At 45.9% G+C, this 22742-nt stretch overlaps 1 protein-coding gene across 3 annotated transcripts in view; it reads right to left on the bottom strand.

Moving 5' to 3' along the window:
• Positions 1-21145, bottom strand: part of CLIC6 (chloride intracellular channel 6) — a 53081-nt gene extending 31936 nt beyond the window's left edge. Inside the window, exons 1-2 of one of the 3 annotated variants that reach the window (XM_084992031.1) lie at positions 20865-21145; positions 19536-20245 (exon numbers count right to left, since the gene is read on the bottom strand). In XM_084992031.1, coding sequence (XP_084848157.1) covers positions 19536-20204 — 669 coding nt within the window. In that variant the 5' untranslated portion in view covers positions 20205-20245; positions 20865-21145. Of the gene's footprint in view, positions 1-19535 lie in introns of all 3 variants that reach the window. The other 2 variants (XM_084992032.1, XM_003358948.5) reach the window with 2 other exon arrangements.
• Positions 21146-22742: the final 1597 nt, after the last annotated feature.

The following is a 22742-nucleotide window of genomic DNA, read 5'->3' as shown; positions in this document are numbered from 1 at the left end:
CTGCAGCTGCCAGCCTACACCACCACCACAGCAATGCGGGATCCGAGCAGGGTCTGAGACCTACACCACAGCTCATGGCAATGCTGGATTCTTAACCCACTGAGCAAGGCCAGGGATCGAACCTGCATCTTCACAGATACTAGTCAGGTTCGTTAGCTGCTGAGCCATGAAGGGAACACCCAGAAATCTTGAACTGGCTGTTATTTTAAAGGAAAAATAAAACAGAGCTGTTTCTAGTCAATTAGGCTATCACTTTCTCCTGCAATTGCCTCATTTAATGGAATAACTGAATTATCCTTGAATGGCTCCTGCAACTCCAAAGAATAGCAAACCAACCCACAGCTCCCAGCACAAACAAAATTTCTATAAAGGAGAAGTTGTATAAGGCCCTAAGAAACCACATGTCAGATCCGTGGTCTAGTTTGGGGATAGTATTTTCTAATTTAAATACAAATTTCATCAATTTGGCCCTATGCCTTCGCTTTTAAGAAAGCTAAACCAGGAGTTCCCCTTGTGGCTCAGTGGGTCAAGAACCTGACATGGTCTCCATGAAGATCTGGGTTCGATCCCTGGCCTTGCTCAGTGGGTTAAGGAACAGGCATCGATGTGTCTGTGGTGTAGGTTGCAGCTGCAGCTCCAATTAGACCCCTAGCTCAGGAAGTTCCACATACTGCAGGTATTAAAAAAAAGAGAGAGAGAGAGAAAAGAAACCTAAACTACATCAACTTGGTAATTTTCCCTGTTGCTCCTTTTTCTCCTGGCCACTGAGAATCGGTTGAAGGTAAGCCTGCATTACTAACCAGAAACATCATGCTTCACAAGTTTGGACTCAAACCAACCTGTCATCTTGTATCAGTGAAAGGAGACAAAAAAATCAACCAGAAGAGTTCCCACTGTGGCACAATGGGACTGGCAGCATCTCTGGAGTACTGGGAGGCAGGTTCAATCCCCAGCCCAGCACAGTGGGTTAAGGATCTGGTGTTGCTACAGTTGCGGTGTAGGTCTGATCCAAGGAAAGCCATAGGTGGGACAGCCAAAAAAAAAGGGGAGGGGGAAGGAACAGGAAGCATATAAAATCACATTGTGTATAACATAGGAAAACTTGACTTTACGCTTCAAAAGCAGAAAAATCAGAGTCAGAATCCCCGCAAAAAAAAACTATGGCGTTTAGGAAAAATCACTTACTGGAACTGTGTCGAACAGGATAACAATCCCCATTTTAACAATTGGACTTCATTTTGTATTTCCTTGTGGTCTGTGACTTCTTAGAAGTTCAGGGCTTCCTAGATCACAGGTAATTCATTTACTGAACTTGAGAGTTCTTTGTCAGTAAGCTGAGACCCGCAGTACCAGTCCGTAGATGTCAGCAATTTCAAAGGAGGGATTTTAGAAGACTTCAGTCACTGCAGAATTATCTGGAAACTTTACCTTCTGCATTTATCATTGGTTCTATGACTATATTCTCTGGCCTGGCTTGAGCCGGGGCCACAGGAAAGGTGGCCCCGGCTCAAACCAGGCCAAAGGGGACCAGTCATTTTCCAAACCGGGAGAAACACCTAGCTGGCGGACCAAGGCCAAGACGAACACCCTGGCATTAAAATACAGTAACACGAAAGTCTTTCCCGTGCATGCCTCTAGCTTTTTGTGTGACTATTATCACTCCCTCTCCACCCTCATCTGTGGGAAAAGAAAAGCCATAAGGGTGTTATTCTTATTCTGTTTCAAGATTCCCTAACCTTGACCCATTAGGTTAAAAAAGACTGAGCCTGAAACCACAAACAGCCACAAACATTTCAAAGGTCCTTGTTTCAAAAGCAGCAGTTATGCTCAGTAACCCAGAAACCAGTGTTCCTAATTGTTGCAAATCTAATTGTGGCCCCAGCAGGCCAGTGTCAGGGCAATGAATTCCTTCATGGGCCTTGAGGAGACGGACACACTGACAGCACAGGAGGAGAGGCTGGGGATTACTAAACACGATCATTTATTATCCTAAATCCAATCTGGACAAGGCCAGTTCCTCAGTTTTTTGGTTAAGGGGCCAAGCAAAGTAAGGCTTAGGAAATTGAGATTCTGAGATGAGGCAACCAAATGTTATTTTTGTATAGAATAACTTGAAAATATTTTACAGGAGGGCACCTATAGGTAATTAAATAGGAAAAGACACGTGCTTTCTGGTGCAGGAAGAAAATAGAATGTGACGGATTCCAAGGCTTCTCATGTATTTGCTCCTTAAATAAAGGCATTTACGCAGATACAGAAATCAAAGAATCAAGGGGACCTAAAGGGCCAGGGTAGGACTTGCTAGGTCTCAGGTATTTTTGACCTTAAGTGGGCTGCATGCCACAACTGTGATAGAGATGGAGTAGGCACAGGTCGACGCAGAAGTCCCAAGAAGGGACCGTAGGTAAAGAGGGAAACTTAGGGGACTTTGGGAGATCACTAGAAATTAATACCTGCTCAAGACAGCCATCAGAACAAAGCAGGCTTGCTTGACTGCTGGAGGTGTGAGAATTGCCTCAGGTCATTGGGTAGGATGCGGTGAGGCCAGCTTTCAGATTCAGACCAAGGGCAGCAGTTTGAGGACTTCTGCTGATTTGAATACACACTTTACGGGATACCCAGGAGGAGCTATTACTCCCAGAAAGGAAGAGGCAGTCTTTTCCGACCCCTACTCCCCTTGGATGATAACACTGTAGCCCACCGGATCCTTGGGGCAGAGTCTCCTTGCCTGCTTGCATCTCTCACAAGCCTCCTATCTTAATAAATCTATTTCTTGCCTATCACTTTGTCTGTTGCTGAATTCCTTCTGCGTGGAGGCATGAAGAACATGAACCTCAGTGAGTCCAGACACCAGGTGAGTGATTTTAATTTAAAACCACGGGTTTAAGTCCCAATCTGGCTTTAGGCTGGGTTCAAGTCCCAGTCTGGGTTGTGGCTGGGTTCAGGCCACTAGTGCTGTCAGTTTCAATTTGTCCAGCCCAACCTTGGACGCCATGTAAACCAGATCTGTTCTGATTCCCTGGATCCTGTCTCTGTTCAAATCCACGCTAAATGATAATAGTGATGAGGCAGAATATTAACCCAGGTCATCAATGTAGGAGCACAGGCTTCCATGCATTCTTTGATATGGCCATGGATTAACATTTGTGGCTTAAGGGCTCCAGGGAGTAACATCCCCACAGGCCTTGTTTACTGTAGGGATTGGACCTATGCCCAGATGGACATTAATCCCTAACCCCTTGTGACTCAGTTTATGGGAAAAAAAGGGCAAAGAAACCATGAGACTTACGGGACATGTCCACCCCTAAAACCCTATTGGACAAGGACTGATAGAGGTAACTGGGCAAGGCCAGTGGGAGAAAACCACATCTTTCTGGACCCCATGCTGGTACGCTCCCTACCTTTAAAAGATAAAAATCCCTAAAGGACAATAGAGAAGGGGGCTCTTCTCCCCCCTCCCAGCAGCCCTGGGAGCTATTTGCTTTCCTTTAATAAAGACTTTGCTTGCTTCCTGCCTGTGTGTTTGCGGAGTTCATTCTTTGACTGCCATGAACAAGAACCCGGATTCCAGTATCCGGGTCAGTATCATCTTTCCGGTATCAGTGACGAACTCTGGGACCCTGGTCACAGAGATTCTCCAAGTACACCAGGAGAAGAGGGAGCCGAGGGGGAGTGGTTTGGTATTGTCTTTGGGCACAAGGGTAAAAATGGCACAAAACATTGGGTGCCCCAAGGCAGGAAATAAAACCTTCTTCTAAAAGACAAAATTGTGCAAAAATAATCAAAGAAAAGCTTTTCTTTTATGGAATTTGGGATGCTTAAAAGCATCTGCTGAATCATGAGTCAATCAATCAATCGATCAATGATCCTCATAAATAACAAAGTCCTACTGGAGAGCACAGGGAAGTATATTCAACAGCCCAGGATAAACCAAAATGGAAAAGAATATGAAAAAAGCATATATGCGTATGTATCACTGAGTCACTTTGCTGTACAGCGGAAATTAACACAACAGTGTTAATCAACTCTACTTCAATAAAATTGAAATTTTTTTTAAAAAATCAGTGATCCCCAAAAGACACTGATGTCAGCATTCCACCTCACTGTGAACAGGAATCTTCAGAGTCTGATGTATCAACAGGTCCTCAGGTGGACAGGACAGTGATAACAGGGTAGGAAGAGAGACACCTCCCCCACCCCAAGAAGGGTCACCTTCCGGAGCTCATGTGCTTTACTCTATTCCTGACCTGGTTTGGGGAACTCACTGCGCTGAAAATATTCTGAAATCCCACCAATGCTACAGTACAGAGTGTTTAACGCCTCAAACGCACCTCACATACTATTCTCTGTGAATCAGTTGAACAATTTCAGGAGATTTTTAACACTTTCCATGTTTATCCCAATGCTACTGATGCAGGAAGAAAGAACATAATAAGGAATAAGGAATGCTCTCAAACTTTGAAATGCCAATTCATCTAATCCACCAGGCTAAAAAAAAAAATTGTTCTGAAAATCTGGACAACAGATTTAAAAAGTAATTCTGTTACTGCAATATCATCTACTGCTACCTTTTAGGGGAAAGTCATGCTTACTTAGTAAGTGGCCCACATTCCTGGGAAAGATGAGGTGAGCTGAATGGATATATTTACTAATTTTCCCACGGAAACAATGATACAAGAAAAGAAGATTATTTTCTTTGCCTAGAACTAAAGGAAGAACTTTTGTAGACTTGCCAATCAACCACAAAATTGGAAGAGGAGTTCCCTATGAAAGATCACAAGTTCTAAGGATATATAAATCCCTTAAGTGGGTAACAGTGATGATGACATGAGGAAAAACCTATCAAAACGTGACAGAGTCCCAATCCCTAACATACTAAATTCTTAACTAATTTCACAATTATTCCTGCAAGGAATGCAGGAAAGCTGCTTTTCTTTGGGGAAATTCAGACCTTGAAGCCATCAGAATTTGATACCCTGTAGCCATCAGAATTTGATACCTTTGCTCAAATTCTGGAATTCCTACTTACAAATCTTCCTTAGAGGCTGAAGAAACCCCACAGTCAAGAGACACATCACTTCCAGAGGTCCAACCAGCTTTCTCCCCGCACCCTCTGTTCAAGCTTATCTCAGCCAACCTCATCTTCTCGCTTCTTCCCCTATGGTTGGGGTCAGCAAAGTCACAGTCCCCACTGGTCTTCAATCCACCTCTCGGTAAAGGCAGGGTGGAGCCATGGGGCGTGGTGCCAGGGGGCACGCCACCCTGTGGTTGGGAGGGACAAGGGTCCATGGGCAGATGGATGGACAGCTGGACCACGCAGCTGGACTCCCATATCACCACTATCATCCTGCCAAGGTCAACAGGAAGAGCTCTACCTGGCTGCTCGTAGGTAAAAGCCCAGTGGTTCCAGCTGTACCATCACATGACTCACGCAGTGCAAACCATCTGTAGCTCTTCTGGGTTTCTGTAACTTTTCTGCAAGGCAGAGGGAACACTGACTGAACAGGAACCCACCCAGTTGGTCCACTGTCCTTCTGTCCTCTCTTGTCCCTCTTCTGCCCTCTAGTGGAGCAAACTAGCCAGCGAGAACAACCAACAAAACCCAGTGCCAAGAAACAAGGCTCTTTGCAGAATAAGAATCAAAACTTCTGTGTGGCCTTCATTTTCTTTTCTTTTTAATTTTTTAAAAATAATATGTCATTTTTTTGTTTGTTTGGGTTTCTTTTTTGTGGTTGCTTTTTGGTTTTGGGGATTTGGGGCTGCACCCTTGGCATACAGAAGTTCCAGTCCCAGGGATCAAATTTGTTCCACCAAACTACAGCAATGACAATGCTGGATCCTTAGCCCACTGAGCTACCAGGGAACTCATTTTCATATCTTTGTTGTTTTGTTGTTGTTTTTGTCTTTTCAAGGCTGCACCCATGGCATATGGAGGTTCCCAGGCTAGGGGTCAAATCAGAGCTGTAGCCACCAGCCTACACCACAGCCACAGCAACACCAGATTTGAGCCATATCTGTGACCTACATCACAGCTCAGATCCTTAACCCACTGAGCAAAGCCAGGGATTGAACCCACGTCCTCATGGATCCTAGCTGGGTTCGTTACCGCTGAGCCACAATGGAACTCCCGCTGGTATTGTTTATTGTTATTACACTAGCCCATGCCATGACACAAACATTACACGACAGTTTCTTGTAAGCCTATAAAAGGCAAATGTATCATAAGTGCAGCAAGGCCTGTTTTAGAAAAGAAAAACTAAGCACTGAGTATTTTTTTCTTAAAGAAATAAACGCCCACGCAGTTGATAGCATTTTCTAAGTTGACTTTGCACACACTCAACCAATGGTTCGGGCCATCTGTCCCCAGTCGAAGGGGAAGCTCCCCTTACTGTCTACACTTTATCACTAAAATGGGTGTATTAGGGTCTTCGGTCAAGGTCACAAAGGGGATTATGCCCTGCCTTGAAACATGCATCTCACTCCTCCATAACCTTAGAACTTAGGAATAATTTCATTTATCATTACACCTGCATCCTAAGAAATATATTTTGAAACTTAAAACTTTGAAACATACATCTGAACTTTTCTTTCTTTTTTTTTTTTATTGTTATTTCCTCAACACAATTTTTTTTTCCCCACTGTACAGCATGGGGACCCCATTACACATACATGTATACGGGCAAAAGACCTGAATAGTCATTTTTCCAAGGAAGATGTACAGATGTCCAATAAGCACATCTGAACTTTTCAAAAAGCCTATGAACCCTAGATACCTTCCCGAGAATATATACTACTTATTTTTTTTTCAACTGTCATAACCATCAATGTTTTATTAGGTGGACTGAGTGGCTGACCACCCTTGGCCCACAGAGCTTAATCACTGAACCCAACTGCTTTTAGTTTTAAATTCTGGCCAAAGACTTCGTTTTGTTAGTGTTCCTTGTCACAGCGGGTAGAATGAGCACATGGGTGAACAAAATGAACCTTGCTATTTGTCCTTCTATATGAATTACGCTTTAAAAATTCCAAGGCTATTTTTAATCCTTATTTAATAATATGGCCTGATACCAACGGAAGCTTTTACATAGAGATGAAAAGCTTATTTCCTTGTAAAATTCTCACAAGGAATTATTACAACAAAGGAACATCTTGTTCTGGAAAGCCAGCTTAATAACGCAGCCTGTTTTTCTATACCCTGGTAGTTTACATTCTTGAAAGCCTGAGCCTATTGCCTTTCTTACAGTTAGTCAAAAGGGGGAAATGCATGCACCAAACACTAGAACTGGCCTCATGGAGGCCTCCTGTGCCCCCTTGGAATGGCTTTAACCCCCTCTGTACCTCTCACCTTCACCACCTTTTCAGCCACCCAGATTTCACCAGCTTAGAAGAGTCATCAGTCACAGGTCCCAGTCACCTATTGCCCAGGAACAAATCACTCCAAATTTAGCAGCCTTGATTGTCTGTTTTATTATACAGCATGATTTGGTGAGTCAAGAATTTGGGTAAGGCATGACTCAATGGTCCTTCGGTTCTGCATGACACTGACAAGGTCATTCAGTGGTCTCCGCTGGTGAATGGGTCCAGGCAAGAGAGCTTTGCACACGTGTCTGGTGTCTTGGCAGGATGGCTGGAAGGCTGTGCTCAGTTGGGATTGTCAAGTGGGGACCTAAGTAGTCCCTCCAGCATGGTGGCTTCAGAGTGGTTAATGAACAAGGCAGAAGCTGAACAGCCTTTTGTAATGAGAACCACAATGCATCACTCCCACCAGATTCTGCTGGTTACCAGGTAGTCACAAAAGTCAGGCCACATTCAGAGAGAGGAAAATCAGACCCCACTTCCCAATGGGAAGAAGGTCAGAGAATTTGCAGCCATCTTTAATCCACCACACTATCTGATTTCAGGAGGTGCTGAAATGCTCAAATCATTTATTTGTAGATCTGTGTCTTTACTAACTTGAACTGGCTTAAGAAAGTTTTAGCAGTGCCTAAAAGCAATGGTGTTTGAATATATATATATATATATATATTCAGTAATGGGTGAGTATTTGCAGTACTTCTATAGCAAATCTCACTAGCCAGAGTGTGACAGAATAATCTTACTTTAATTGCTGCTGTTCATGATGCAAAAATAATCACACTACATTGGTTAAAAGGGCAGTTTACCAAATAGGTCTTATTCCACATCTGATGTGTCAATACCCTCGAGTTTTCTGAAGCATGGAATTCTCTATTCAGAGAGCTAAATGGCACAAAAAAGCCATTGAGCACAGCCCAAAGCATCTTGTCTGACCGTTTACGGGAACAGAGTTGAAAGCATCCAGTCTGGATGGAGCTCAAACAAAATGAACAAAGTTTGGAAGAGATAAAGTCTTTCCAAGATTCTTTGAACTCACCCTGTCCAAGATCCTGACACCACAGGCACCAAAACCATGTCAATCATCCTCATTTAGCGAGACAGTCTGATGTCCCTGGGTCTCCAATAACACCTTTATTCTGGACAACTTTCTTTCTTTTTTTTAAATTTTTTTGTGTTTTTGCTATTTCTTGGGCCGCTCCCACAGCATATGGAGGTTCTCAGGCTAGGGGTCCAGTTGGAGCTGTAGCCACTGGCCTATGCCAGAGCCACAGCAACTCGGGATCCGAGCCACATCTGCAACCTACAGCACAGCCCACGGCAACACTGGATCCTTAACCCACTGAGCAAGGCCTGGGATTGAACCTGCAGCCTCATGGTTCCTAGTCGGATTCGTTAACCACTAAGCCACGACAGGAACTCCTGGGCAACTTTCAAAGTGCATGATGGCTGAGGTGCGCTGGAGAGCTTGCACTTGCCCATGGCCATTGCTCTAAGGTCCCCATCAGAATACTTGTGCACCCGATCCAGGGAAGAGAATGGTGGCCTCTCTGCCCTGGTTCCTGATCCTCAAGGCCCCCTGTAGCTGGAGGTGGGCCAGGAGCACCATGGAGGACAGCTAGGGGTGTGTACTGAGGGTTCTTCCTCTGGACAGCAGCATCCTTAGGCCCCCACGAAGGTTAGAACAATGCAAACATAAAGCTCAGGCTGAATGGGTCCAGATCTCCTCTCCAGTGGCCACTCTCACTTGCACCAACAGAGAGCCCCAGTAGCTGGAAGGTAGAATCCTCTGGGGTTTAAAAAGGAGACCTGGAGTTCCTGTTGTGACTCAGAAGTAATGAACCCAACTAGTATCCATGAGGATGTGGGTTCGATCCCTGACCTCGATCAGTGGGTTAAGGATCCAAGCGTTGCTGTGAGCTGTGATGTAGGTCACAGATGCAGCTCAGATCCCATGTTGCTGTGGCTACAGCATAGGCTGGCAGCTGCAACTCTGATTCAATCCCTCGCCTGAGAACTTCCAAATGCCACATCTGTGGCCCTAAAAAGAAAAAAAGAAAAAAGAAAAAGGAGACCCAACTCTCTTGACCTTCTAGGAGAGCTCTAAAAACCGTACACTCCAAAACAAAAAGGGAGCACTGAGACTAGTAAGTACCTAACCAGCACATACTACTCCTGCATTGTTAGAATAAATGGGTCCCTCTTAGACATGACAACGAAATGATTGTCAAAAGGACATACGGAGAGATGCAAATCAGAGCCCAAGACCCAACCTTGCTAGTGTACTATAGTCGCAGAATTGAGGTTTGTTGTAGTAGTAGCTATAGCTACATTTTTCTGCCCATCGCTGAATATAAAAAATACAGCTCCACTGCTTTCACCCACTGCTAAAATTTTCTTAAATCAGTTCAAGTTAGTAAAAACACAGATCCACAAATAAATGATTTGAGCATTTCAGCACACCCTGTAATCCGATAATGTGGTGGATTAAAGATGGCTACAAATTCTCTGACCCTCCTCCCACGGGGAAGCGGGTCTGATTTTCCTCCCTCTGAATGTGGCCTGACCTTTGTGACCACTTGGTAACCAGCAGAGTCTGGTGGGAGTGATGCTGTGTTGTTTTCATTAGAAAAGACTGTGCTGCTTCTGCCTTGTTCATTACCATTCTGAAGCCACCATGCTGGAGGGACTACTTAGGTCCCCACTTGACAATTCCAGATGAGCACAGCCTTCCAGCCATCCTGCCAAGACACCAAACAAGTAAGTGTGCAAAGCTGTCCTGGACCCCTGGGACCTGCCCATTCACCAGCTAAACACCACTGAGTGACCTGTGTCACAGCCTCACTTTGGTCTTCAATGGTATTTCTTACCATAGTCTCCTGCCATGCACACGGAAAGGTAAAAATGATTTTTAACCTGCCTAGTACTTTAAATAGTTGTTCCATTACCATGCTCAGACAGAAGCCAATGTGTGTAAATGCAGTCTGACAATGCAGGCATTGCTGGCTTAGATGGAAAGAATTGATGAAATTTATGAAAATTTAAACTGTGAAAAAATATACCACTAAAAACGGGCCACCCCTTCACAGACACAGAAAACAAACTTATGGATAACAAAGGGGAAAGGGGAGAAGGATGAATTAGGACTTTGGGATTAGCAGATACAAATTATTGCATATAAAACCAACAAACACAAAGTTCTACTGTGTAGAGAGAACTTTATTCAATATCTTTTAATAAACCATAATGGAAAAGAATCTGAAAAAGGGACTCATAAATGAATGACTTTGTCATACATCAGAAATTAACACATTGTAAATCAACAATAACAACAACAAAAAACTCAACTGACCACCCAGTTCCACCTGATACAGCATCATGCCTGTGCATTACCGTCATTCATTTATCCTTGCGCTGCGCACAGCACCACCTTCCAAATAGAGGGGAGTTGAGCAGAAGGGCAGAGCCCTCGCTGTCAAGGTCTAGAGGCCAAATCTCTCCTTTCCGTTGGTCACTGCCCAGCCTGCCATCCTGCTCTTCCCACTAGTCCCAGCAACTCCCTGGGCTCCCCTTCCTCACACAGCTTTGGAATCGTTTTCTTCTGGATCACTAAGGCTGATGACTCCAGAAAATCAGGAGCTGTGTTCATCACTGTTTGTCACTGGTATACCCTCGGCTCCACACAGAGCATTTATGCTCAATAAGCATTCACTTTAAATAGCCTACTTGGGTCCAAAATACCACTTGGTAGTTTTGGGAGGTTTTGTTGGTGGTGGTGTTGCTTTTTTTTTTAAAGGGCTGAACCTGCAGTATATGGGAAGTTCCTGGGCCAGGGGTCACAGCCACGGCAATGCCAGATCTGAGCTTCATCTTCAGCCTACACCACAGCTCACAGCAACACCAGATCCTCAACCCAGTGATGGAGGCCAGCAATAGAACCCGCATCCTCAGCTGAGCCACAATGGGAACTCCCCAGTTGGTAGCTTAGAAGTCAGAAAAGCAGCTTTTACTCCTCCCTATATCAAGAATCAACTTTTGGAGTTCCCTGGTGACTCAGCAGGTTAAAGACTTGGCATTGTCACTTCAGGGGCTCAAGTTGCTGCTGTGAAACAGTTCTGTATGCCATGGGCATAGCCAAAAAAAAAAAAAAAAAAAAAAATCAATTTTCTCGTGGATGATCAAGTACAAAAAAAGACAGAGTGAGTTGGTGTAGAGTCCATAAAACTAGTGAAAATGGAGACTGTTTTAAATCTGATGAACTTGCATGCATATATAAGATTAGACATTCCCTTGCAGACAGAAAAAGTATATATCATATATCTACACAGTTTGTTTCCCCATAGAGCTACCCTCTCAGAAACTTCAAAATTATCTTTCCAAACACTCCCCAATACTTGTGTATTTCTGCCCTCCCTCTCACTAAACGTAAGCTTCGGGGTAGGTTTCCACAATTCACTGGCCCCTCAAATAGGATTTGTCATCAATCACTATAAATTTTTGTCAGTTCTTTCAACAGATGGAATCAAAAAAAAAGAACACCTGGCTAGGAGACATAATCTCAGAAACAATTCTTTGATGTCACTTCATCACACATGATTACTTTTCACAAAGGTTTATATTTGGGGAAACCAAATTCATTTCAGGAGATGGCTAGCCAAGTTCAAAGTGATAAACCTGACATTTTCAGAGGGAGCAGTATGGCTATGAAATGATGCAGCTATCTACACATTTTAAACAGGAATTCTTACAATGTAAGAAAAAGTTGGAGTTCCCATTGTGGCAAATCGGAAACAAATCCAACTAGGAATCATGAGGTTGCAGCTTCGATCCCTGGCCTCGCTCTGGGCGTTAAGGACCCAGCATTTCCATGAGCTGTTGTGTGGGTTGCAGACACAGCTCGGATCTGGTGTTGCTGTGGCTCTGGTGTAGGCCAGCATCTACAGCTCTGATTAGACCCCAAGCCTGGGAACCTCCATATGCCACGAGTGTGGCCCTAAAAAGACAAAAGACAAAAAAAAAAAAAAATACTTACAACTCATATGACAAAGATCTAATTTCCTTAAGCGTAAGGAAGCCAGGTCACATGAGCAGCCAGATCACATAAAAACAGATACCAATGGGAGTTTCCACGGTGGCTCAGCAGAAACGAATCTAACTAGCATCCATGAGGATGCAAGTTCAATTCCTGGACTCATTCAGTGGGTTAAGGATCCAGAGATGCCTTGAGCTGCAGTGTAGGTCACAGACGCCGCTTGGATCCTGCACTGCTATGGCTGTGGCATACACTGGCGACTACAGCTCTGATTTGACCCCTAGCCTGGGAACCTCCATATGCCATGGTTATGGCCCTAAAATAAAAAATGACTGAAAAAAAAAAAATAGGTGCCAATGGTTTTGGGTTTTAAATACGTAAAAATTAAACTCAATCTCATGCATACTAAAACAGATGTGAGTTAAATGACCATGGGCATTATTTTTCACCCTTCAGATTCCAAAAGTGGGGAACACACCAAGCAGGCAAAGGGGAAGCAAACACAGCTCTCATATGGTACCAGGGGAGCATCATTTGGTAGAACCTCTTTGAAGAGGATTTTTTTTTTTTTTTTTTGGTTGCACCCGTGGCATGTGGAAGTTTCCAGGCAAGGGATGGAACCCACAGAGCAGTTGTAACCTGCACCACAGCCATGGTAATGCTGGATCCTTGATCCACTGTGCCACATGGAAACTTCTTGAAGAAGAAATTTGAAAGATGTTATAAAAATCCTAAATATGCACATTATTCTTCCTAGTAATACTATTTCTATGAATTTAGATTCCATATATGACTGTACATCTGGGAAATTTTCACTGCAACATTGCTTAACATATTAAAAAGAGAAAACTACCTCAATGTCCACCAGTGAGAAACTGATTGTAGAATATACCCATCAGTAGAAACTACAACATAAACGGGAAAGTGAGAGAGCTACAGGCACTGAGAGGGAATGATTTATAAGATACGATGTTGAGTAATGAAAGCAAGATGCAACTGAATGCATTCCCAGTATACCACTTTTTATGGAAAAAAAAAAGTGGGTGGTATTTTTAAACCTATGTCTACAAATTCTTTGATTATCTCCTTAAAAGGTGGAACCGAATTCCCTCTCTTTGAAGGCTGGACTTCATTAATAGAATAAGACAGAAATGACAGGGTTGACTTCTGAGACAAAGTCATAAAAGGCATGATGGCTTCTTCTCTCTTGGATCCCTGCTCTGGGGAAAGCTGGATGCCAGGTTGTGAGGACACTAAGGCAGCCCCATGGACAGAGTCCAAGTGATGGACAGTTGAACCTCTTGCCAACAGACATGTAAGTCAACCAACTTGGAAGTGGATCTTCCATCCCCAGTCAGTCCTTCATATGAGACCACAGCCCTGGCCAATACCTTGGCTTCAACCTCATAAAGCAGAACTAGCCAGGTAAGCTGCTCCTGAATTCCTGGCACAGAGAAACTTTCAATGATAAATGTTTGTTGTTTTAAGGTGTTAGGTCTTGGAGTAATTTGTTACACAGCCGTAGATAACGAATACGAAGAGGAATATTTACACATATATATTACATACACATGTAAGTATATGTTACACATATGCTTGAATAGGCACCGAATATCTCTGGGAAGATATTCAGTGGTTGTCTCTGGGGAGAAAAACTGAAAAGTTGGGCCTCAGGGGTGGGAGAAGACATTTTTTCATCATACTGTATCTCTTTATATGTACATTTTTATTATCTTAGTGTATTATCTTTTCTTTAAAAAATTACCCTTTACAAAAGAATCTCATGGATTACATGAACGGTCAAACTGTGTATATCTTTAACCTCTATTTTATTTCAACTTTTTAAAAATGTATCTTCTTCAACCTTTGAAATAAAATAGAATTGTAAGATGAAAGTTGAAATATTTTAGAAGATATCTCCCCCAACTTTGCCCAGATACAGAGCCCCGTTAACCAAGCAGCACCCTATCAGAAAAAGGGCAGAGAAAATTAATGATGGGAAGAAGTTTACAAGATTTACAATCTTCTGTGATAACCTACATGGGAAAAGAATCTGAAAAGGAGTGGAGATATATATATATATATATATATATATATATACACACTATACACACACATATATATGATTCACTTTGCTGCACACCTGAAACTAACACAACATTATAAGACAGCTATGCTCCAATAAAATTTTAAAAAGAAAGAAAGGAAAGGAAGGAAAGAAGGTAGGAAGGAAGGGAGAGAGAGAGGAAGAAAGAAAGAAAGAAGGAAGGAAGGAAAGAAAGAGAAAGAAAAGAAGTTTAGGAGATTTAAATATCCACCTCCCCAACTCTCAGAGAAAACTGTTCTTTGCTGAATATCAGAGGAGCTCAGAGACTGGTTAGAGCAAAGCCAACCTATTTTTGAAAAGCTTGAAGAATTTATGCTAGGGATTATCAAAGTGTCCCTCTCTCTGTGTTTCCCCAAACACAATTAAATCAATAACTCTTTAGTGACCACCACTGTATCTGCAGGTCCTCCGGCAGATAATCTCATAGCCTCCTACTCATCCTCCAGCCCATCTTCCCTTCCTACCTCACCACCAGGGTGCCCGTTATGTGCCAGAACCTATGCCAGACGATGACATCTTCATGGAGAAGAGTGACTCTGGCCCTTCTACAAGGGACTCTGGACTGGGACAGTGAGGGACAGGGCTCATGTCCAGTGACTCACTAGCCAAGGCACCTTGAGCCAGCCAGCCATCCATCCATCCATCCTGGTTGAGGGCCTTCCATGAGCCCACTGCTGTGCCAGGCCGTGAGGATACCCCGGATCTCACTCAGAGGCAGGCACTGCGTGTGCACGTGTACATAAGAGCTTAGCAAAGTATGATGTTTGCACCTCCACTTACCTCGTATGATTTCATAGACACTATTGGTAAGCAAGTGGCACTGACGCTCAAAAAACAAATGACCAAAAAAATGTCATTTTGGGGAGAAAACTAAAGTTGGCTAAAATTAGAAGCAGATTATTTTTTTACATTTGACGGCCACTACTTTCTGGTATATGTGTAACTGATATATTTATTTTTAAAAATAAGAAGAAATGTAAAAGTTAAAAGTTCCCAGGAGTTCCCATGGTGGCTCAGCGGTTAACGAACCCAACTAGTATCCATGAGGTTGCGGGTTCCATCCCCGGCCTCGCTCCGTAGGTGAAGATCTGGCGTGGCCGTGAGCTGTGGTGTAGGTCGCAGACGCAGCTCGGATCCCGCGTTGCTGTGGCTGTGGTGCAGGCCAGCAGCTGTAGCTCCAATTGGACCCCTAGCCTGGGAACCTCGATATGCCTTAGGTGCAGCCCTCAAAAGCAGAAAAAAAAAAAAAAAAGGCTAATTAATTTAAAACTGTGTTGGCCTAGGCTGTCACGTGAAGGCTAGAAGGATGTTTAAAGAAACATCACAGCACTCTCCTTAAAGAGCAATTCTGAGACTTTTACACTCCAGCCATGGCATCAAAAACACACCAAGACACATTTGCCCTGACCACGTTTACAAAACCCAGGAGGTCAGATGTCCACCATGGGACACAGAGTCCAGATAAAGTGGAGCCCAAAGAAGGAACCTAGAGAAGGTTAAATCTGTCAAAGAAATCCTATTCTGAACTAATGTAAGGATTTTATATCAAGTATTACAAACTCAAGAGATAAAACAGTCTAAAGGGTTTCTGCTTGGAGTTCCCAATGTGGCTCAGTGGAAACAAATCCAACTAGTATCCATGAGGATACAAGTTCAGTCCCTGGCCTCACTCGGTGGGTTCAGGATCTGGTGTTGCCATGAGCTGTGTTGTAGGTCTCAGATCTGGCTCAGATCCAGCGTTGTTGTGGCTGTGGTGTAAGCCAGCAACTGTACATCCGATGTGACCCCTAGCCTGGGAACTTCCACAGGCCGAGGGTGCAGCCCAAAGGGAAAAAATATATATATATACATGCCGCATCTGCAGCTCTAAAAAATAAAAATAAAATGAAATAGATACAGGGTTTCTGCTTGATTTTTGCTATGAGATCTTCTGTTTTTAAAGAGAAAAGAATAATTAGAAGGATAAAAAGAAAGTTATAGGCCTTAAAAATCCTATGGGGCACACCTAAGGGACCCCCAGAAGTTGTATCAAGTAGTTGCTTGAAAAACAATCTCACTGTTTAGAGATCCATTTGCTTCCTTAAGGCGAGGAAAAGAACAACTGAGCTCCAAGCCAATCATCAGAGTGAAACCTTCTGGATAAGCCGCCCGTAACATCCGTAATAAGCCCTTTGCCTCTGTCTCACAAACTACTCGGAGCAGAATCTGACAAAGCAACTTGTTTTTACTTGGCATGACTTTCCTTTGCCCAGAGAACGGAGGTAATCAGGTACCTCGAGGTATTCACCATAAAATAAAATGAAATAAAATAAATAAAATAAAATGCAGGGATGAATGGGGAAAAGATTATTCCTGTGTAAAATTCATGGAAGTTTATCAGAGCTGAGCAGATATAACAATAAGAACACACACTTATACCAGGCTTATTTCAAGTCAGGTGCGTTCTAAGGGTTTTACACAATCTTTTTTTTTTAGGGCCCCACCCACAACATATGGAGGGTTCCCAGCTAGAGGTCCAATCGGAGCTACAGCTGCCAGCCAGAGCCACAGCAGCCCCATATCCAAGCCGCGTCTGCGGCCTACACCACAGCTCTTTAACCCATTGAGCGAAGCCAGGGATCCAACCGGCAACCTCATGGTTCCAAGTCAGATTTGTTTCCTCTGCACCACAATGGGAACTCCCCAGTGTTTTACACAATCTTAATCCTGAATCTCTAAAACATCATGGAGTAGGTACTATTATTGTTCCTGTTTTATCCACAATCGACAAAGGTACTGAAAGGTTAAGTAAACTGGCCCAAGCACCAGAGCCAGGATTTGGCCCCAGAGCCCGTGGCTCTAACGTCTGTCCCCCTGATCACCACACTATACTACCTCATACGGGCAGCCACTCGTTCAAAGCATCAGGTTCCAGACCTGTGCTCCACATCAGAGAGGGCACGCGGAGGGTGGGACCACGTGAGAGTGAAGCTTTGATGGAGGGACATGCAATTCAAATTGGGGTTGGAAAAGTCTCCCCAGCAGAGATGACAGTCATGCTAAATCCTGGGCAGAGAGCAGATGACCAGGCAGGGGACAGGGAGAGGGATGAGGGGGAAGAGGCTCAATTTAGGAACAGCACAGGCAAAATTTCAAGGCAGAAAAGAACGTGGTTCTCTCAAGGACCAGTAAGTAGTTTCACAAGGCTGGCAGAGCGGTACCACGAGTGACAAAGCGGGGAGGGGCATGCAGGCAATGCCAAGGAGACAGAATCGCATCATCAAAAAGCCTTGTGACCTGACTAAGGAGTGTGGATTTATTTGCAATAAACAACAGAATTTTATACTAGGAAACAGAATGATCAGACCTTTTATTTCTTAGCTCACTGGCTATCACAACGGGAGTGCACTGGAGAGAGTTGAGGATGGAAGCGGAGAGACTAACTAGGGAGCTGTGTTTCCAGAAGCTGTAACAAGAGGCTGGGATCACAAACCCAGGCAGCCAGAGCAAAGGGAAATTTCTTCAACCAAGGAACAGCTCTGGGGCACATAAGCAGCACCGGATTCAAATTTCCCCCTCCCCTAACTTCCCTGAAGACTTCTGGCTCCCTGCCATCTTCCTAGGGGTTGTCCCCTCAGGTTGTGTCTTTTTTTTTTTTCTTTTTAGGGCTGCACCCTAGGCATGTGGAAGTTGCCAGGCTAGGGGTCACATTGGAGCTGCAGCTGCCAGCATTGGCCTTCGTACGCCAGAGCCACAGCAACTCAGGATCCGAGCCATGTCTGCGACCTACACCAAAGCTCATGACAATGCCAGATCCTTTAATCCCAGGCCAGGGATTGAACCTGCATCCTCATGGATACTAATCTGGTTCTTAACTCCCTAAGCCACAACGGGAACTCCCACATCTTAATACATAATCTTAAAATGTCTCAGCGTCTTAAAAATTGCTCAGAACAGCACCTTCTCCCCAGTGAAAAGATGAAGAATCACATGCCCTTTTCTTCCCAAACTCTCTTGCCACCCAAAGAATTCCTGAAATTCTGATGTTAATCACTTTGGGCTTTTTTTTTTTTTTTTTTTTTTTTTTTTGGCTTATTAAAATTTGCTTACATTTCTGTGAAGGAGGTTTAGGTCATAACTGGCCTCTCTAAGCCTGAAAGTATTTTGGAAGGATTATGATTCAACATACAATGAACATTCTTGACCTTATTATCTGCTGCTTTCCTGTCTGGCCAAAGGTCTTTGGGAAGGGCTTTTTCAACAAAGATCCTCCTGTGAGGGGCCCCTGGACCTTGTTCCTTATTAGTGATGCCCTGAGGGATGTCTGTTTAAACTCAAAACTTCCTCACAGGAGTCTCCAGGGAGTCTTAGCGAATCTTTCTTCCCTTTGAATCTTTGAAATAAGGCTGAAAATAGGACATAAAGGCAGGGGCCCTTCACGTGATCAGCATCGTGCGTTCTTCCAAAATTAAGATTAAAGCGTTCAATTAAAAAATAAATTCCCACTTTCCTCCCAAAACACCGTATAGATGCCACCAAAATAGAAGAGCTTTTTGGAGCCGAAAATGTTGGCCAGCATTTCGCCTCTGAGATTTGAGTCGGGGAAGTGTCTCAAATTACACCCTACCTGTTTGCATTTTTCCCTTCAAGTATTAGCCTTTCATTTGTCAGACATTGCTTTGAACATCAGTGGGGCTTGTGGAGGTTTTTTGGTTTTCTTTTGGGTTTTTTTTTTTTTAATGAATTCTTTAATAACCTCCTGGCTAGAAGGGTCAGTTAGGATTTTCAGGACAAAGGACAGTGAGACACCGGCCCCGAATCCCCATTTGCCACCACCCCCACCCAGCCTTTTTGCTTCCACATCCTCAATTTTTCCTGATAACGCTCCTGTACCTCTTCTCCGTGAAACCCAGGTTGTCCCGCCTTCCTCCCGCGGACAGAAATGCTCGGTGACCATCAGGGCACCGAGAGCGTGACCCCTGCGGCTCCCTCTCCAATCCGATCTAAGACCAAGACTAAGGATGGAAATGGGGCGTCCTGGAAGTTTCGGGAAACTGGATTTACCTTCACGAAGAGGGTGATGTCGTGCTCCTGCCCCGGGGCCCCCTCCTCAGACGCCTCGCCGTCCTCCTGGCTGCCGTTCACCGGGGGCACCTCACTGCCGCGCTCGGGGCTGCTCTCCTCCTCCAAGTGGTTGCTCAGCTCAGCCTCAGGCTCCGTGGCCCCCGTCAGCAGGGCCGCCTCCCCATCCGCGCTGCGGTCCGGAGGCGTCTCCTCGCCCCCGGCAGTGGGCTCCTCGCCTGGCCCCTCCGGACTCGGCCCTTGCCTCTCCTCTTTTGCCTCCTCCGTCTGCTCCTCGTCCTCGCTAGCGTCGGCCCTCGAGTCCCCAGGGGTCGCTTCCTCTGACTCTGCTCCCTGCCGGTCCCCAGCCTCCTCTGCGGCGCCCACCGCTGCACCTCGAGGCTCCTCCGCAAGCTCCCCCGGGCTGCACCCCGCGTTCTCCGCCACTGCGGCCTCAATTGCCTCCTCCTGGGGTTGGGGGCTGCTATCCCCCGGGTCCTGGGGCTCACCTTCTGCCCCATGCGCCCCACCCTCCGGCCCCTCAACATCCACGCTGTCTCCATCAGGCCCCAGGACATTCATACTGTCCCCTGTGGGTCCCCCGACATCCATGCTGTCCCCTGCCGGGCCCCCGACATCCATACTGTCCCCTGCCCGCCCCCCGACATCCATGCTATCCACCGCCGGCCCCTCCGCGTCCACGCGGGCCCCCGCTGCCCCTGGCGCGCTGCTTTCCTGCTTCTCCAGCCCCCGCTCCGCCTCTTCCTTCGCCTCTGGGGCTGTGGGGTCCCCAGGCTCCCCCTGAGTCTCCGCGAGGGCCTCGCCCTGAACTCCAAGCGCCGGGCTCGCTTCCTCCACCTGCTCCGTGCCTCTAGCCTGCTCCTCTCCCTCCCGAGCACCCTCCACCTCCCCTTCACCCTGCTCTCCGCTAGCGCCCTGCTCTCCGCTAGCGCCTTGCTCCTCCGCCCTCGGGTCGCAGCTCGCGCCCAGCGCCACCTCGCCCGCGCGCTCTGCGTCCCGCCCAGGGCCCGAGCCTTCTTCTTCCATCACCTTGGCCGTCGCGGCTGCGCCCGCCCCCTCTCCCCTCGGCGCCTCCACCGCGCCGGGGTTTGTCTCCTCCCCTTGGGCCTCCCCGCCGGCTGCTCCAGGCTCGCCGGGTCTCTCCTCCACAAGTGCCGGGTCCTCAGGTAGGCTCTGGGTACTCGGGGCGCACCCCTCTGGCTCCGCAACCTGGGCCATGGCCGCAGATTCCTGTCTTTGACCAGAGACCCTTCCTTGACGCTGCTGAGGAGCCAGGTGGAGCTGGGCGAAGGGCGCTGTGCCAGGGGCCACTGAGCCCCGTCGTAGAGGACCCCCTGCTCCCGGCTCCTGCGCCGGACCCGCGGGGCAAAATCCTACCGCCCAAGAAGCTGCGCCCCTACCCCCCGGGTTTAAGCTCTCGGGTCTGTTTTCCACCGCTCGTTCTTCTGACTGGTTCCGCGTCTGCTTCCCACCTGGACCTTAATTCTGACCTTGGTTCCCTGGAAATGCGCCCTCGGTGGTGCGGTCCTCGGCTGGGGAGAGCCGCTTAGCTCCTGCTCCCTTCGAAGTGCCTGGCCCGCCGTCCAGGGTTTGACCAGAAGTCCCTGGTGCCAACTCCATCCCCCTGCGGCTTAGGCGGGGTTTGCATCCCCTCTCCACCTATATGGGTGGCCTGAAAGTCTAGCCAATGGCAGCCTTCCTTGTGGCCCTGGTGGATTTCGCTGAAAAGATCCTGATTCTACTGGCCGCTAGGGTGTTTTCTGGAACAACTTCAAGTCCCAGAGCCATTAAAATCACCCCAAACACACGCCCAACTTTCCCAGGACTCTAATGTTAAGCTCAGTGGATGCCCAACTGCAGACGCCCCTTCTTGCCTCAGTGTCCAAGAGAAGGATGGTAAATCTAGGAAGAAAGAAGGGGAGACCCCACTACCTCCTCCCAGTTTATCCAGGGCCCTCCTGGGAGGTTCCAAGAGCCCCATATAGAAACAAGAGGAACTAGCTGACTTGCCCAGGCCAGAGATGGGCTCTGTTGTGAGATAAGGGACAGCCTCTTCTGTCCCCAAAAAGCACTGGGAGGTTATAGCCTTCATCTCCCTGGTCCCTGAAGATGCTGAGAATCTGTTGTCTTTCTGATTCTCCTAGATTTTCTAAACCCGTACCCCAAGGTTTGCCTTAAAGTTGTGTGTTAAGGGCTTGGGGAACCCAAGTAAAAACATTAATTACACGACATTAGTGTGTAAAAACTGTTTGCAATTGAGGGCTCCCAGTTCAAATTCACCAGCTAGTGAGTTCTGGTCCATCTGGTTTTGCAATCCCCAAAACACTTAGAGTTCAGAGCTTTTCGGCTTTCAGAATGCATATATGGGTTTGTGGTCCTGTGATTCATTGAAGGACTATCGGTTTAATTGCTCTGTTTAGAAACACCCGAGACCAGTTACTTCTGCAAGTTTGATCTGAAGAACAAACCTGCTGTCGCCAGTGCTCTGCTTCCACAAAGAACCAAATTAAAGGCACAGACTTGTGTGAGTCAGAGTATTCCGTAAACTTAAACTCAAGCAAAGGTGATAGAAATGATTATAGGGAGGCTGGCATCTCTAGAGAGACTCCTTTTGAATCGAGTCAAGAGATGACCAGCTAATGAAATCAGACTTGATAAAGCTGGCTGGCTGGCTGAGTGCTGCCCTGGGTATTGTCCTTAAAGAAAAACAACACAGGAGTTCCCATCGTGGCTCAGTGGTTAAGCAACCCGACTAGTACCTGTAAGGATTTGGGTTCAATCCCTGGCCTCGTTCAGTGGGTTAAGGATCTGGGGTTGCCATGACCTTTGGTGTAGGTCGTAGACATGGCTCAAATCCCCCGTTGCTATGGCTGTGGTGTACGCCAGAGGCTACAGCTCTGATTCAACCCTTGCCTGGGAACCTCCATATGCCATGGGTGCGGTCCTAAAAAAAAGACAAAAGACAAAAATAAATAAATAAATAAAAACAACGCAAATAACGTCTACTTTATTCCTGGCGACTGGTCCTATCACCCAAGGCTGTTCTATTTTATAGGATTTCAGTTTATCCTTTTGTACTGTTTGGATTCATTTGCTCACACTGACATTGGCTTTCACAATAACCCCTCTCCATCTGTAGAACGTAGACTCTCACCTTTTACTGATAGTTTTAATAAGCACTATTTAATT

This window comes from Sus scrofa, chromosome 13 (assembly GCF_054392235.1).
Source record: "Sus scrofa isolate SSC_HxYL_T2T_F1_AM1 chromosome 13, Sscrofa_HxYL_maternal_Yorkshire_Landrace_v2.0, whole genome shotgun sequence".
Classification (NCBI taxonomy): Eukaryota; Metazoa; Chordata; class Mammalia; order Artiodactyla; family Suidae; genus Sus; species Sus scrofa.
The sequence above is the reverse complement of the archived record's forward strand: the minus strand, read 5'-3'. Positions and strand labels throughout refer to the sequence as shown.